The sequence below is a fragment of the Epinephelus lanceolatus genome, chromosome 21, assembly GCF_041903045.1.
Source record: "Epinephelus lanceolatus isolate andai-2023 chromosome 21, ASM4190304v1, whole genome shotgun sequence".
NCBI classification, from domain to species: domain Eukaryota; kingdom Metazoa; phylum Chordata; class Actinopteri; order Perciformes; family Serranidae; genus Epinephelus; species Epinephelus lanceolatus.
The window spans coordinates 28,105,375-28,121,840 of NC_135754.1; the positions used below are offsets into that span (position 1 = coordinate 28,105,375).

The window sequence follows — 16,466 nt, forward strand, 5'->3', positions numbered from 1 at the left end:
ATTCTGGGCCCTGTGCATAGACAGTTTCTGTGGGCCCCCTGCCCTTCCTCTCCTGATCCACATCTCTCTCACGCACCTTTTGAAATTTTCTTTTTACAAAGTCAGTTTGCCTTCTTTCCCTTTCCGTTTTTCTGACTTTCTTTTCTTTTCTATGTGAGGAGACACATCACAGTGTACACTGGTGCTCCAGCAGCACAAGCAGTATCTCACTCTGCTATTGCTGCGTTTAGAGACAAATGCTGGGCTGTGTTCAGTCCCGACAAAACGCAGCACAACCTTTATTTAAACAGAAACCAAAGTACATTGACACCTTATTGTGTAACGTGGGTGCACTGCCTTGTAATACTGGAGGGTTTAGTTCCGTTCAGTTAAAGGGGGCTTTATTGGCATGGAAAACACACGTTTACAGTGTTAAAGCAAGTGTGCAATAAAACAAAAATTGTATGTAGTGGGTAAAGATCTACCAGTATGAGGTTTATATACACATCGCTGCTGACTGGTTACACCTCTGACACACCGACACAATGAGAAAAAATGTACCTCATAGCCTGTTGCACACTGTTTCACATCATTTTAGGACACATGTCATTTAACATGGAAACAAAATGATGCACACCATCTTGAGATCAAACGTGTCCTTGGTGCAGGGGCGGATTAAACCATATCATGGTTCTTATATTGCCAGATTCCAGAGAGTCTCCCCTCTTCATATATGGCAGAATATGTCAACTTCCAACTTGCTATGGTGAGATACATGTAAAAATGTAAGAATTTAGTAACACAGATTTTATTTTTCATTGATATAGAAATTAATATAAAACAGGGGCGGACTGGGGCAAAAAAAAGGCCTGGGAATTTAGTACCTGACTGGCCCACTCAGGGGCCAGGGCGGCGAGTGATGGCGGCAAATGCTGGCGGCGGATGATGGCAGTGGATGATGACAGTGGATGATGGCAGTGGATGATGACAGTGGATGATGGCAGTGGATGATGGCGGTGGATGAAGGCAGTGGATGATGGCGGTGGATGCTGGCAGTGGATGATGACAGTGGATGAAGGCAGTGGATGATGGCGGTGGATGCTGGTGGTGGATGATGGCGGTGGAACAAATATGTTCACATATATGTGGGAGACAAAAAAATATACATGTAAACATTATTGAAGGGATAATGACACATCATGTAACCTGAGGCCTTGATTAGAACAAATATGTAATATTTTTAATGTTAGTTAAAACAGTTAGTCTGCAATAGTCGCTTAATAGTGTGAAGACTGGTGAACATGTAAGTCACACTAATAATGATCATAACATAATAATAAACATATCATATCACCTATGGTGTCTCAGATAAGCACAATTACATGTTCTTAAGTATATACTGAATAAGTACAGCTTAAGTTTTATAAACTGCAAATAATACACTTTAAGAACAACACATTAATACACATTTCCCCTTCACAGTGCATGTAGACTGTCTCAGTTTCTAAATTATTCAACAATACCCACACAAACAGAATAAAACTGGCATTCATTTTAATTTTGATGAATTAGCAAAGTAATATACAGCAGAGCAGCATTTAGCTCACCAGCTTAAGGGAAATACACAAGAGATAATGTTAGATCAGATGTTCAGCTATTTTATTAGTTACTTAGCCAATGCTGATGTTGGCTAATGCCACTGAGCGCTGCCTGGCTCTAGTAACGTTACACAATAATGACGTTTTGACAGCCAAACTAGCCTACAAGCCTTGTGCTAAAAGTTAACAAGCTAGCCAAATAATGTTATCACATTAGTTTACAGCCGCCTCACCTGACTAGCATCCCCCTCCCGGTCACGTTGTCCTCCTCCTGCAGACGGTGACGCGAGAGCTGCAGGTGCTGCTCCGGATGCTGAAGGTCCTGCTTGAGATGCAGCAGCAGAAAATAAATGTGTCAACTTTTGACACTTGGCAGCATCTGCCTGTAGTGCCTTTTTTTGTCTCTCAACTTATCCGTTCCTTCTCCATTTTTGCATGTGTGGATGATTGATTGATTAACTGACTGACAGATGCAGAGGGAGGAGGAGGGACCGAGGCCCTCGGCCTTCGGCTGTGATTGGCCAACAGCCCCAGGACCGAGGTGAAAGGGGTGTGACACACCCATGTGGGCCAATGTTGATTAGCCAGACACTAGAGAAACTGTAAGCATTGGTTATCATATTAAAGGCCAGCACAACTGCGCCAAAAGTCGTTTTTTTTTTTTCTCAGTCCGGCCGTACCGGCCCACTGACGCAGCGGCCCATCGGGAAAAGTTCTGGTAGTCCCAATGGCCAGTCCGCCTCTGATATAAAATACAGGCACATAGACGGATAAGTAATGATGGCAAATCTGGTTAGCCCAGATTGTCCTGAACAAAACAAGGTATAGCGTGTGTGTGTAGCCTTTATAATGACTGTGATATGAGCTTAAAAGTAAAGGCAGTAAAAATACCCCAAAAAAGGCAGAGGGCACAAAGGGTTAAAAAACAAACTAAGGGTCATATTAAGAGGGCCACAGAAGGTCCCCAAGCCAGACTTTGGACACACCTGCCATATGAGGACACCATTTCTTTTTTTACTAACTACTTACTGTTGAAAAACAATGCTTAGTTTTTTCAGCTCCTGCTAATCCAAAATAGCTAGGAGAAATTAAAAATGCACAGCACACACGGAGGGTCTCTCTCAGGAGGTTACAGTGGGCTAACCCTCACACGCAGTGAGTAACCGGTGCGGTGCTCTCCGTACAGTAGAGGAGCTGAATGTGGGGGAAGTCGCTCTGCGGTGTCCGGATGTGGACGTGGCACAGCGCTGCAGCAGTTCCGCTGAATGTCCGCTTCTGCTACCAAGAAGGGATTAGTGAGAAACACCCCGGGACGACATCGGCTTCCCAGTTTGTCGGCCACCGGGTTTCACAGCTTGCCCCCAGCAAAGGATAGCCTTACTACTTACAACACTTCGGAGGTAGGTTTCTATTTGAAACCAGTTAATGTGTGACATCTCCGACCGGCTTGACAGGAGAGCTTGTATTTTGCTACGCTTGCTAATGCTAGCTAATGCTATAGCACGGCTAGCAGCGCTCCGGTGAAATCGCTGGAGGTTAGTAGCTTAGCGATGCTAGCAGGCTAGCATTAGCTTCGCCTCGGTTGTGGCGATGTGGTCACAGCTGATTCAGCCACTGCTGCTGTCATCATGAGTCAAGTTGTGTGGTTGCTAGCGTTAGCAAGCTAAGCTAGCCCTCTTGACTGGGAAGTTTGTTGAATCAAATCCGCTTCGTCTCGCTTGTTAGACGCGTAACAGTTAGCCGTGTCGTGTTCACCAGGCTCTGTGTTCTGGGGTTTTGGTTGACATGTTAACACCAGCTAGCTAACGAGCTAACTGTAATGCGGCACTGAGGTTGTTCCCGTTAGCACACTGCTACGCTCGCTAGCTTTCCTCGGCTTTGCTTTGCTGGTTTCCCAAAACCTCGACTCCACATATGTCAGTTATTCTCAAAGGTTATGTTTCTTTGCTAGTTTTGAATAGTTCTCAGTCGTAGTTTGGCGAAAGTTGCTAACGCAGGTCTCTAAATGTTGAAGCCAGCCAGGAGAGCAGATGTGGGTCACTCAGTAGGCCCGACATACTAAAGAGCTGTAACGTTACGGCTCCAGCGATTGTATTTCTCGTTGTAGCACCTACACTGCTGAATTATTCAAAGGCCCCGCTCGTTTAGCCCGTGTTTGTCTGTTAGATGATACTCATCACCCTGTCATATAGGTAAGGCCAGTTCTCCAGAAGCCAAGTGAACTAATGCACTTTTGTTAGCAAGATTGAAGTTGACATGTGATATGCAGCAGTGATCATGCTCACAAAGTGGACTGCACAGCACAGTTACAGTCTGGGGTCTTCTCCTGACCTGTAAACAGGCCCTTGCATGTGTCCAGCAGACATTACACACTGTCTCAGACATTTAACCTCACTTTCATACCCGAGAGAGTGTTGGTTACTAGTCTTGTGATGTGTGCATGTTTTGCTTCAAATCATTGGGATTGGTTTAAGTTTTGGTCTAGATCAAGTCACTTATGTGCATTTCAGAGTGGGTATTGTGATGTCATTGCTCTGTGTATGTGTGTGTGAACTTATTAGTCATTGGCAAAGTGTGTGGGTGTGGCCAAGTCAATATAAAAAGCCAATAAAGGTGTTGTCACTGAACCAGGAAACATTTAAGTCACAAGAAAGGTTGATTTGCGCCTGACGGTAGAAACCTGTAGAGCCAAGAGTTTTGCATTACTTCTCCTGCTTGTTAGTTCAGGTGCAGCGTGACAGTAAATTCAGTCAAGCGTGTCCTCTTAGGGCTGCCTAAAAGTCTCACAGTGTGGTTTTAGTTGAAGGCAGAGACATGTTGACGAACACTGAACTGAATTGTACAGTTTTTCTTTCGAGTGAGAGATTCAGCAGGTAACATTCTTTCTAATATCACAGGGTGCAGCGCTGTTTGTTTTTTTGTCACTTGCACAGGAAGTGGGTCAGAAAAGCTACTTGCCCACAGTCAATCCTTGCTTGCCCTTATACTAATTGTTATATCTATTAGTGGTTATCTAGTAACAACAAAGACACAAAGACTTATGTTGATTGTGATGTTTAATGTTTATGAATTTCAAAATGACCCTGTTTTATCCACCCTGCTCTTACACCTGTGGCATTTCTCTCATGCCACCCAACTAAACTCATGTTTCCAGTATAACTGAATTGCTTGCTTGCACTTCAGCTCATAAACTTTGACTTTACCCCGGAAAAAACATGTTCAGTTAATTTTTACCACGCCATGTTGGGCTAGATTTACTAGCATTTTACTTACCCCAGGCAATCGGGCAATTCTCACTCTCAAGCCCTGCATCTGTTGTTGTTGACGTTCTGTCTGTAGTCCACACTTTCCTCATGGAGCGAGGAGTGCGGTGCGGGCAGATTCTCCCCGCCCCTGTAAACCCAAGAGACACACTCCATCAATTCTGGTGGTGAAATCTCTGGTTTAGTCTTGAATTATGATATTGACTAATTGTTTTGTGTCATCCAGATTTAGTGATGAACTGAGGATGAATGTAAACCAGCACACTCCAATGGCCTCTCCATACGGCCAGCCTCAGCCTGGCTACGGCCAGCCCGGCTATGCTCCCCTGGATGGAGGATACCCCGCTCCCTACGCACCTTACAACGGCCCCGCTTCAGCCTACCAACCTGGGGCTCCACCACAAGGTAAAGTGCAGCTTCTGAACAAGTTCTCATATGAGTGAGCGTGTTCGAGACACCAGGCACTCGTAAAACCATAACCTTGGAGTGTCCTACCTGTCTGCTTCCCGCCATGTGATTCTTCATGTATGTGTGAGAAGAGCACTGTGTCTTTGCATACTAATCCGAATCTGGAGTACCCTCTCATTTATTCACGCTGCTTTAAGCGTTTCCCTGCATCTCTCTGTATTTGCCCTCTTTCCCCTCTTTTCTTGTATTTCAGGTTATACTCCTTTTACAAGCTTTCCCTCTAAGGCTGTGGCAACCAACCCAGTCTCTGACCTCTCCTCTCCTCTTGACTTAGGTAACAGCCTCCTCTCTTTTTCTTACTCATTTCACACTCCATATGCTCTGCAATCATCGAACCCTCTCTGTACCTACGGGCATTATTCTCCCTGTCATGTTCTTTTCTCAGTATACAATAGGAGAAGATCGTTTGAGTCCACGTTAGCCAGGGATTGTTAAGTATAGCAGCCAACCTGTTACTACCTTTTTACTACCAAAATAATGTGACAGATGCTCTAAAGTCAGTCCCTGTATCTGCTGCACATATTTTATTGAATTTTAACACACATGTGTTGTAATTTCAGCGTACAGTTGGGATGATAGAGTTGTTTATTTCGCTTTTTTCCATGAGTATGGACATAACGTTTTTATTAGTAAACTACTCAGTAGACAGTGTCTCATGACTGCAGTTTAAAAACATTAAAAACGAAAGCAAGGTGTCAAGCTGACAGTTGCTCTGCTATATTTTACATCCTAAAATTGTCCGATGTCTGCGGTTTATTTTCAGCCTTCATCAGAACACCCGTCCCATGAATTTAACCGACCCTCTTAGCACACAGTCTCAGCTAGCCTGGTTCAGTATGCAGTCTGCGCTCCTCCTAACCCCTGAGGCAAAATCTGGCAATGTAATCAGTTAGTTCTAAAAATGTATTTGGGCACCTCAGTGGCCTATAGCCATGTTTAGCTTGCTGCACTAATCTCGTCACATTAGAAAGATTGGTATCAGAATAATTTCAGGATTATTTGGCGCAGAGATGTTTGTGCTTTTTGCAGGTGTGTGTGAGGGTAATCTTTTGTCCCTGCATCTCAGGTCCTGCCAGGGGTCCTCCCATCTCTGGAGCCCCTCCAGTCTCAGCGCCTCAACCATATAATCAGTACAGTCACAGTCAAGGGAACGTGCAGAATGGACCCCCACCTATGACACAGGCACCACCCAGGTAATTATATGTTGCTCAATTGCTGTTCTCCTTAGTGTATTTAAGCCTTGGGTTCATAAAACATTGTGTTTTTTTTTTTAAAGCAAAATGTGCTCACAACTGGGCTGTCACAATACTAACATTGTGGACTTACCATATGATGTAAGGACATGACCCCGATCATTGTACTGACCTCAGTATCTCCTATTGTGTTTACACGTGTGTTTGTTTACATAAGAATTTCATCAACACGAGGGCAGAAAAAAAACAGCAGGGTTTTCCCGACCACTATAAGATGTGGCAAAGCAACTTCCCTTTTTTTCTCTTCACCCCCGCGTACTTGTGCAAGTCCAAAGAAAAATACAACAGCACTTAAAAGACATCACAGTGTAGCTTACCTGTAGCCTGCAGCTTCACTTTTGGAGTGGAAGAGGCACAGTCCTGATAGTCGTTAGCTTGCCAACCCCCGGCAACGAGCCAAAAAGTCAGTCGTTTTTAGTTTTACCTCCCAACAACATCATCCTTCGCTCCATAAATTCACCAGCAAACATCCAGTTTCCCAGGCTGTCCATCCCCGGGAGCCGACTGCAGCACACCAGCCAAATTATGGCGGTAATGCTGCATTCATGTGCTCCTCGAATGGTCCCATTTTCCGAGTTGGGAAGTCATTCTTCCGACTTTGGTGTGCTTGTGAGCTTTGTGTCGTAATGTGGAAACAAGACAAACGTTACAAAGAAGATGTGTTGTATTTTATTGCTTAGAGCTTTTAAACAACACATTTACTGGTTCGAAGCTTCATATTACAGAGTGATTTTTTTCCCAGACTTGTTGCTGCACCGGTACATCCCCTGAAACTACTAAAATGTTACTTAACGCCTAACTGACAAATGCTAAGACATACCTTTTCTAGCTAATCAAGGTAATGCTACGTGAACATTAACTAATGGTTTTAATCTAATGCCATTTTAAAAATCATGTGACAAAAATACGTTTAGTATTAACGTCGTCAACTCGGTCAAACTCAAATGGTGTACCACAATTTTCGCAGACTCTCCGAGATGTTGTTCCAAACCGAGGGGGGTATTCACATGAATTTTCTCAGTGGGAAACTAATTTTTCTAATTATTTTGACACCACACAAATGTAGGGTAACTACAGTGTTCATGGAGCATCACTGAGCTTGTCTGTTAAGGGGGATTTTTGTGCAGCGGACCCTACGCCGTAGCCTACGCCGTTCTGAGCATTTATACTTGTGTGGTGGTGTGGCCGTGTCACTCTGCAGTCACACCTCCAAAACACTAGTCGGCGGCGGAGTTTCTGTGAAGTGCTGTTAAGTTTAGTTGATTCAAAACACACATTAAACACATATTAAACATGGCTTAAAGGCCCTGACACACCAAGCCGACAGTTGGCCATCGGTCAGAGTTGGGCAGTAGGTGAGCGTCTGTCGTCCTGGTTTTTGTGGTGTGTCCTGCACTGTCGGCACTTTGGCGTAGGCGGCTTTTCGGCTGATTGAGCATGTTGAATCGGTGGCAGAGCTAGTCAGTGAGAGAGATCGCTCTGATTGGCTGTTCAGGTTTTATTTCCTGGCCCCTGGAGCGAGTCAAACTGCCTGTAGTGAAACCAGGGCTAACTGGTGCTTCCTCCTCAGGCTCCACTTCAATCAGCTGCCCCACAGACCCGCTGCTTCTTCCCACTTTAACCTAAATAGCCGCAGCATGACCGGAGGGAAGCACAGCCAGTTAGCCTCCGCTAGCCTCCCAGCTAACCCCGGCTCTCCGTTTGGATCCAACCGGAGTACCGAGCCCTGGTTTGTTATTCAGGTTAAATTGGGAAGAAGCAGCGGGTTTGTCGGGCAGCTGAGTGAAGTGGAGCCTGCGGAGGAAACACCAGGACCGTCTGGATGTAATAGTCCGTGGAGGTGCTGCGGTGCTCGGCTGCACAGATAGGAAACCCCTCAGCTGACAGGATGTACCACTCTCTCACTCCACTACTTTGTTTATTTCATGCATTCCTCTGACTTCCGGTTTTCCTTTTGCGTTATTTCCTCTCACGCAGGCGCAGAACGTACGTGCTACTTGGCTGTCGGATGTAGTCTTTGTAGTGTGTTCAAATGCAACTGACACAGGGCGACGTGAGGCGACATAGACAACGCAACAGTTGGCTTTCGTTGCCGCTAGTTCTTTGATGTCGCTTTGGTGTGTCCGCACCTTAATAGAGACAGTTTCAAACACAAGTACACAAATCAGCTTCACTATAACTCGCAGCATTCACAGACAAACACTTGTCTTTATCTGGACACATTTTCCCCACAAATACAACATGCTGATGTTATTAGCACAAGCCTATGGTATTTTACATTGTATATATTAGCCTAGGAGCTAGCGGACTTCTCTGTACTCATATGAAGCCAGGGACAACAGCAACATTTAACAAAGGTAACGTTACATAATTCGGCTCCATTACAACTCACAAGTTCACTGACAAAACAACTGTCTTATACTAAACACATTTTCCAAACAAATTCAACATGCTAACATTATTAGCACAAGTCTATGGCACAAGTCTATTTTACATTGTATAAATTAGCCTAGCAACGAGCAGAGATTTCCTCTGCTCATATGAAGCCAGGATAAATCACACACAAGACTTAAAATGCTATTTTTGTGGAGGCTTTATTGTCTTCACAATTTATTGTTTCTTATCTGTGAAATTAAAGTAAATAAAAGCTTTGTTTCCACTGAGGGAAATGGTTTCAGCTTACAGAAATAGACAGGAGGTCTGCGTTGCCGCGATGTGTAGTTACATTTCTGGGGAGGTGCACATCAGGCTACAGCGTAGGTTAAGGGGTCGATTCAATGCAGAAGTATAAACCCTGCATTAATCTCAAGAGTCATCACTAAGTTTTGTTTTTGTTGGCCAAATTTTGTATCGTCTTAAACCGAACTTTTATGCAGACCAGGATGACATTTTTTTTTTACATACTTAAATTTTTCATTTCCTACTTAAGCTTTGCTTATAGCAGGTTATTCAAATTCTGCAGTTTTCACTTTATAAGTTCAGCTCATTCAAGCAGGTGACAGAATCCATTTGAACACACTAAATAACTGCACTGAGATGGTCTGAAACCTCAGGACTTGGTGCTCCTCCAAGAAGACTGTCACATGGTCAATTGGAAGTGAAAGTGGACTCCAAACCGACCGAGGCAAATTATTCAAAAACACAATGTGATGTGTGTTGAGAGAGAAATTTTGAGTTGTAATATCCAGCAGTTGCTCGTGCTTGAAACGGCCAGCTTACATAATGAAATGAAAGAAAGCTGGAGCTCTGATTGCTGCTGATATTTTTCTTTTTTCCTTATGTGCTGGTATTAAACACAAGTTAAGTCTGCAAAGACTGCAGACAAGGCCACTATAATAGGATGATATTATACTGACTGGAGTAGCTGCAGAAGACTCATGTCAGGTTGAAATCAAGATGAGTTACTTTTTTCATTTACATGCACTGTACTGACCAAGTTGCTGCAAATCCAAGTGTGCATGCAGCAGGTCAGTAATTAGACTGATCCTCCTCCCCCAACAGCACTTTCTTATTTTAACTGTATTAGAGATAGAGGATGCTGTGTCAGTTGGTTCAGATTATTTTTGTGTGTGTGTGTGTGTGTGTTGAAGCAGACTGACCACACAGTGAGAGGACAGACAGACAGACAGAGCGGAGCCTTCCCTCACTGTGTGTCTGAATTTTACCCGTGTTCAGATGCTCAGCTGTGGTATTCGCTTTTTTAGACCTCTTGAGGCTACATTGTGTTTCAGTTTCAGTTGGAGTTTGGGTGGAATGGAGAAGCCTTTGAAGCCAGTGTTTGCGAGGGTTGTCAGGGGTTTGCTGGCTGCGTTTGGCAAGACGTCACCACTACCCGCTTGAGGTGTGGCGGCCCTGCTGTTGGACCTACTCCAGAGCAGCTTGGCATGGCATGGCGCGTCTGAACTGACAGTGGAAACACGAATCGGCGCAGCCAAAAGTGAGAGCGGAAAAGGCCCATAGTGCTGTACGCATGCTACTGTGGTAATTTCATTCATCTCACAGACTGATTCGGCTAAAGACGTGCAACATATAGTACACTGTCGACTAATTAACAGACAGATTAAACAGAGGAGCAGCTCTATGTCTCTCTGAGTGTTGCTGGAGAACTTGTGATCGATATAAACAGTGTTGTCTAAATTTATATCTTGCTTGAAAACATACCAATACATAGCAGTTATATCGCACAGCCCTAACATGTTGTGCGCACACATGTAACAACCAGAAACCAGCTCTTTCCACTTCACGTTTCCTTGCTATATTCGCAGGGTTTTTTTTTTGTAAGCGCTGTGTCCGTGATTTTTGTAGCTTCCTCTTAGATGTGTGCTGCTTACGGTTTGGAACCTTGACTCTACCTTTTTGTAAAGTCCTGATCTCACCTGAGCACTGTGCCCAGGAACAACCAGAGCGCAGCAAGGTAAGAAGAAAATACAGGCAGAGGGTGGAGTCAGAGACAGATAAAAAAACACCACTTTTAAATTTACGTTGTACTTTTTTTTTTAGGAAAACCTGCATAATATATCATGAAAGCCACAGTGTGTAGGAATTTCTCCCATTTAATGTTGAAGTCATATATTGCATTCAAATGAATAGCGCACTCTAGCGCCTCACTGTTTCAAACGCGTATTGCAACAACGGTAGCCGCTGTGTACCAAAAAGCTATGATAACACTGATGAAACTATGTCATCTGATACTTCACGGAGTATTCATTCAGGCTCCTACACAGACACATGCGACGCAAGTTGACAAATCCCCTCCTCACCATGCTGGCTGTGTTTACAACGTAGGACTGTTGGGGCGGGTGTAAATCGAAACAAGCCAATCACGTCTTGTCTTTTGACAACTGACAAGTGGCTCAACCTCACACACCTCATCCCTCTCCTCGCATCACTGCGCTGCTGACTGCGACACTGGCCTGTGGTTGCATTACCTCTCTCCACCTGGGAAAGGCTACCCCGATGTCGACCCTCGTTTTTTGAATTCGCCGATCACGTTGCCTTTTTGACTCCCTTTTGTGCTTTCTTGGCGACGATGATTCCGTCTCCCGTGATGCTGCATGTGCATGATCCTGCATTATGCTCAAAGAGTGGGACTTTGTTATGCTGCAGTAGTGCCGGGGTGGTAGCGAAGCGCCTCTTGCTCCTCTCCTTCAGCTTCTCAGTCACGCAGCGCTGGCCTGGCTCTCAACGAAAATGCTGTATGTCCCTTGCTGGTGGATGTATTGTCAAGATGGCGAAACATTATGGAATCCCTCAGACGACTTATCCGCACAATGTACAAACAAATCCGAAATTCTCCTTTTACGAGAATAAGTCAGATTATTGGTGGAGGTGATAGTACACCAATGAATGCAGACATCGATTTTTGCCAATAAACAACTGAAAAAGCTACACAATGTCCCTTTAAGTGAGTGTACACACACACACTGAAAGACTTCTGTGTTTCCAGGCCTGCTGTGTCTCAGCCATACAACCCAGGAGCTGTGAACCTGTCGGGGCCACAGCCTTCCTATCCCCACCACTATGGGGCCCCACCCCCAATGCAGCAGGTCACTAACCAGATGACTGGGATGCACATCACCTCTGGACCGCCAACCCCTGCGGGGCCAGGATATGGTAAATTGGGATTTATATGATTTGAGTTTAATGTAATTTGCTGGTATAATTTTGTGTAACAAAGATTTAAATGTGAGTATTGTAGATGCATGTGTCATCGACTTTTTGATAATCAAGCTTTCTGTTGCTCTCTCCTCAGCTCCTCCTCACAGCTCCCAGCCTCCTGCCAGCACCGCCTTCTCAGCCGCACCTCCACCCGCTTACACCCAAGCCCCTCTCCCCGCATCCTCTGCCCCAACCCAGCCACCACCTCCCAGTGGCCCTGCAGCTTCTCAGCAATACTACGGAGGCCCACCACCTCCGTCACAACAGCCATTCAACCCTCCGCTTCCCCCTACCTCTCAACAGCAGTTCACCTCTCCTGCACTGCCGCAGCTTCCTCCTTCCTCTCAGCAAAACTTTCCTCCCTCCTCCTACTCGGGTCCTGTGCCTCCACCCAGCCAAGCACCCGCCCCCCCAGTGTCCCAGCCACAGCAGTCCTTCCCTCCAACCCAGCCCCCCTTCTCCTCAGCACCTCCACCTGTGGGCCAGCCTGCCTTCGTCTCCGGCCCGTCTCCCCCTGCCCCGGGCTCCTTCCCACCGAGAGCACCCCCTCCTTCCTCTCAGCCTGGGTCTTTTCCTCCTCCTGGTCCTCCAACCTCGATGCCCTCTGGCCAGTACCCAGGCCCCTTGCCACCCCAACAGCAGCCCCCGCCATCCCAGCCATCCCCCTACCACTCAGGCCCCCCTCCTCCCAGATCTCAGATGCCTCCCACCTCCATGGCCCAGAGCAACCACCTGCCTCCAGGACCACAGGGCCCACCAGGCCCTCCTGGGCCCATGCAGCAGCCTCCATCTCAGCCTGGCATGCAGGGAGGATACCCTCCTCAGCAGAATGGTGAGAGGACAGTCACTGAGCGGAGGCTAGATACAAGGTTCCCACAATTACAGAAAACCAGGAAACGTGATGCAATTTTACAGTGACATTTTCAAGGCCTGGAAAAGTCATTAAATTAGTAAAGATCATTCAAAGTTTTGGAGAAGTCATGGAAATCTGTTGTCTGTTTCTATTATGTTCGAATAGACTTTGAATCTGCAAACTGGGTCCTTGAAAAGGTCTGGAAAAGTTTTGAAATTTCGTCCATGAAAACAAGTGGGAACCCTACAGATAGAATTGTGTCGTTCTCTTTTCCACTAAGCCCTTTTCCTGTTCCCCTCAGGTGCATTTGGCCAGGTGAGAGGCCCGCAGCCTGGCTATGTAGGCCCGTATCCCGGGCAACCAAACTACGGAGCCCCCGCACCAGCGCCGGCTCCTGCTCCCCCTGCACAGAAAAGACTTGACCCAGATGCCATTCCTAGCCCGGTGAGCAGCAGCAAACGCACACACTTTTAAACCAAGTGTCGTAGCTAGCAACACAACACCCGTCCTGGTTGTGTATCTGCGGCCATTTCTGTTCTCACCATGTTTTGAGATAAAGGTGCAGTGAGAAAAGATGACTGAGTTTCAAAGCGACATGTATGCTCAGTGTCCACTTTATTTACTTTAATGATGCCTGTGATGTTCAGCCTTCTGACGCCTTTTAGAGGTGTTAATTCAGTCTAGCATTGAGAACAGAGTGGTGTCGACGCACTCCAGTTCAACACCACCTTTAACCTTTTTCTCTTTGATGAAGATATTATTGAATTTACACATTTCTGTGTTAGCAAAAATTGAGCGTTGAACGAATTACATTAGATTGTACAGGTGTACCTAATAAAGTGGCCACTGACTGTGTATATGATTTTGCATGTACCAGTTAGGGCCTTAGTAAGCTTTATGCCAAAAACACACCAAGCAGTGGTGAAGCGCAGCCAGCAGTGAACTGGCATGCAATGACAATGGGAAGCTGCGGCGGCTGCTGCGGCCAAACTAAAGGTTGGGGTCAGTTTAACTTTTGGCATTGAACTGTGACCAGAGAGAATCAGTAAACGGGGTCCTGTGACTCCCGTGAGATGTTAACCGATGTCACAAAGATTTTCTTCCTGACTGAAACACTTGAACGCACCTTCTGGCTGCAGAGAAATGTGGTTATTGCGCACTTCGCTGCTGATTGGTGTGTTTTCGGCGTGACATTTAACTGGAATTCTTACGATATTATCTGTGGTATCATGATAACCAGTTGATCCAAATTTATGATACGAAGCATTTAGCATAAAGCATTTTTTTTTTGATAAATGTCATTTCATTTTATTTAAATATTACAAATGGCTTTTCTGTGCAGTCTAAGAATAATTCAAATATCTGTAAAGGGATAATCCCTGTGCTGTCTCGTATGGTGTGAGACACCTTTTCATGGCCTGTTAATGTTTATTGTTGTAATTTCTACTGTGATAATCCTGATTTTAACGCTCTCCTGGCCAAATCTGTGCTGAAAAAGAGACACTTTTCCATGTAAATGGGAGTTTTAGCTTAAAATTCAGAAGAAAAAATGAAAAGCATGAATTAGTTCACTCAACCTGGGACATCACATTCACTCCTGGATATCAGAGTATACACTGACATATTGATTTTTGCTGATGATCTTGATATTGCCCAGCTCTAGCACCACAGAAGTCTAACAGTAATATTTCCACTTTGTATCCTCCTGTAGCTGCCTTTACATTTTAGAGCTGCTTAGCATGTGTGTCAAACAGACGACTTAAAGTCGATATCTACTCTCGCTTGACTGTCATAGTCTACTGTACCACTAATCTATAATCAATACTACTGATCAGTTTCTGTCTGAATAACAACAATGCTGCCTGCTACTCAGCAAAGTCTTGCTGAGTTCTCTCTTCTCACACTCCTTTTTTTATATTTTCACTCTTTCTGTGTATTTATTTTGTCCTGTTTTGCACAATTTGCTGGACAAACTTTTGAATGTAAAGCAAGCGTCTGACATGCCGGCTGTGCAGAAATCAAGACATAGAATAGATCCAGACGCTATCCCCAGCCCAGTAAGTTTCCTGTGTGCCTGCCTTTTCCTCCGCTTCATCCTGTCCTCTCTGCCACTAACCCACAGCTTCCACCTCCCGTTCTTTCCTCCTCACCCCTTCAAAGTCAGCGATAGTCACAGTGTGAAGGATGGGCTCCTGTTGGAAATAAGAAAAAGTTAGACTTACGTTGTGAGTGATGTTAATGGGTCAAATTGTCACAGTCCAAACAAAACACCACTGTAAATTACATCGTTTGAATGAACAGTAGTAGTTCGACATCTTGGGAAAAATGCTTACTTGCCGAGAATTACATGAGACGATTGATACCACTTACATGTCTGTACACTAAGTTTTAAGCTACATTAGCTAAATTAGCTTAGCATAAAGACTGGAAACAGGGAAACAGCTATCCTGACTCTGCCCCAAGGGTCATGCCAACTCTCCCAGGACCTCTTAGGTCAAAAAACTTGCATTACGGGCGACCTCTAGCTCACATGGTTGCGAGTGCGCCCCATACAGGCTGAGCGCTTTGCAGCAGCTCAGGTTCAGTTCCAACCTGTGGCCCTCTGCTGCGTGTCACCCCCCCTCTATCTCCCACATTTCCCATCTGTCTTCAGCTGTACTGTCATTAAAGGCAAAAATCTGCCCAAAAATAACTTTAAATTCTAATAATAACTTAAATTCACGGGACCTTGCAAAAACCTATAACTCTACTCCAAATAATTTTTTTGTCAAAAGATTGAACATCTAAGAAACCCTGAGGATAATTTGCAACACCCATTTATCCATTCATTATCTGTAAAAGCCTGTCCTCTAAGGTGGAATTTATACTTCTGCGTTGAGTCGACGGTGCACGTCAGGCTACGGTGTAGGCTCTACATCAATGCAGAGCCTACGCTGTAGCCTGACGTGCACCTCCCCATAAATGTAACCACACGTCGCAGCGATGCTGACCTGCTGTTTCTGTAAACTGAAACCATTTCCCTCAGTGGAAACAATTTAATTAATTAATTAATTTCACAGATAAGAAAAAATAAATTGTGAAGACAATAAAGCCTCCACAAATCTGCGCTCGTCACTAGGCTAATTTATACCAATGTAAAATGCCATAGGCTTGTGCTAATAACATTAGCATGTTGTATTTGTTTGGAAAACGTGTTTAGTATAAGACAGTTGTTTTGTCAGTGAACCTTGCGACTTGTAATGGAGCCAAATCTTTTAACATTACCTTTGTTAAATGTTGCTGTTGTCCCTGGCTTCAGTTGAGAAGAGGAAAAGTTCACTAGCTGCTAGGCTAATTTATACAATGTAAAATGCCATAGGCTTGTGCTAATAACATTAGCTGTTTGGAGAACGTG

The 16,466-nt window shown here is 44.9% G+C and overlaps 2 protein-coding genes across 5 annotated transcripts in view; one reads left to right on the top strand and one right to left on the bottom strand.

Annotated features, from left to right (window-relative positions):
• Positions 1–379: 379 nt before the first annotated feature.
• LOC144459474 (uncharacterized) lies at positions 380–2,281 on the bottom strand. The gene is made up of 4 exons (XM_078163689.1): positions 2,258–2,281; positions 1,811–1,899; positions 864–1,080; positions 380–740 (listed from the first exon to the last, which is right to left on the bottom strand). The coding sequence occupies exons 1-4, from the start codon at positions 2,279–2,281 to the stop codon at positions 726–728; spliced, it is 345 nt and encodes a 114-aa protein (XP_078019815.1). The 3' UTR covers positions 380–725.
• A 510-nt stretch (positions 2,282–2,791) lies between these two features.
• The window catches only part of sec24c (SEC24 homolog C, COPII coat complex component), a 35,790-nt gene continuing 22,115 nt past the window's right edge, over positions 2,792–16,466 (top strand). The window contains exons 1-8 of one of the 4 annotated variants that reach the window (XM_033611599.2): positions 2,792–2,977; positions 5,067–5,245; positions 5,502–5,582; positions 6,375–6,501; positions 12,008–12,174; positions 12,314–13,051; positions 13,374–13,516; positions 15,061–15,129. In XM_033611599.2, coding sequence (XP_033467490.2) covers positions 5,086–5,245; positions 5,502–5,582; positions 6,375–6,501; positions 12,008–12,174; positions 12,314–13,051; positions 13,374–13,516; positions 15,061–15,129 — 1,485 coding nt within the window. In that variant the 5' untranslated portion in view covers positions 2,792–2,977; positions 5,067–5,085. The remainder of the gene's footprint in view (positions 2,978–5,066; positions 5,246–5,501; positions 5,583–6,374; positions 6,502–12,007; positions 12,175–12,313; positions 13,052–13,373; positions 13,517–15,060; positions 15,130–16,466) is intronic. The other 3 variants (XM_033611600.2, XM_033611601.2, XM_033611602.2) reach the window with 3 other exon arrangements.

Coding starts and splice junctions, on each gene's coding strand:
- LOC144459474 (XM_078163689.1), bottom strand. CDS start 2,281: ATGGGCCGCTGCGTCAGTGGGCCG. Junction 1,900..2,257: donor GCCGCTGCGTCAGTGGGCCG/GTACGGCCGGAC, acceptor CATCTCAAGCAG/GACCTTCAGCATCCGGAGCA. Junction 1,081..1,810: donor GGGAGGGGGATGCTAGTCAG/GTGAGGCGGCTG, acceptor ATCCACCACCAG/CATCCACCGCCATCATCCAC.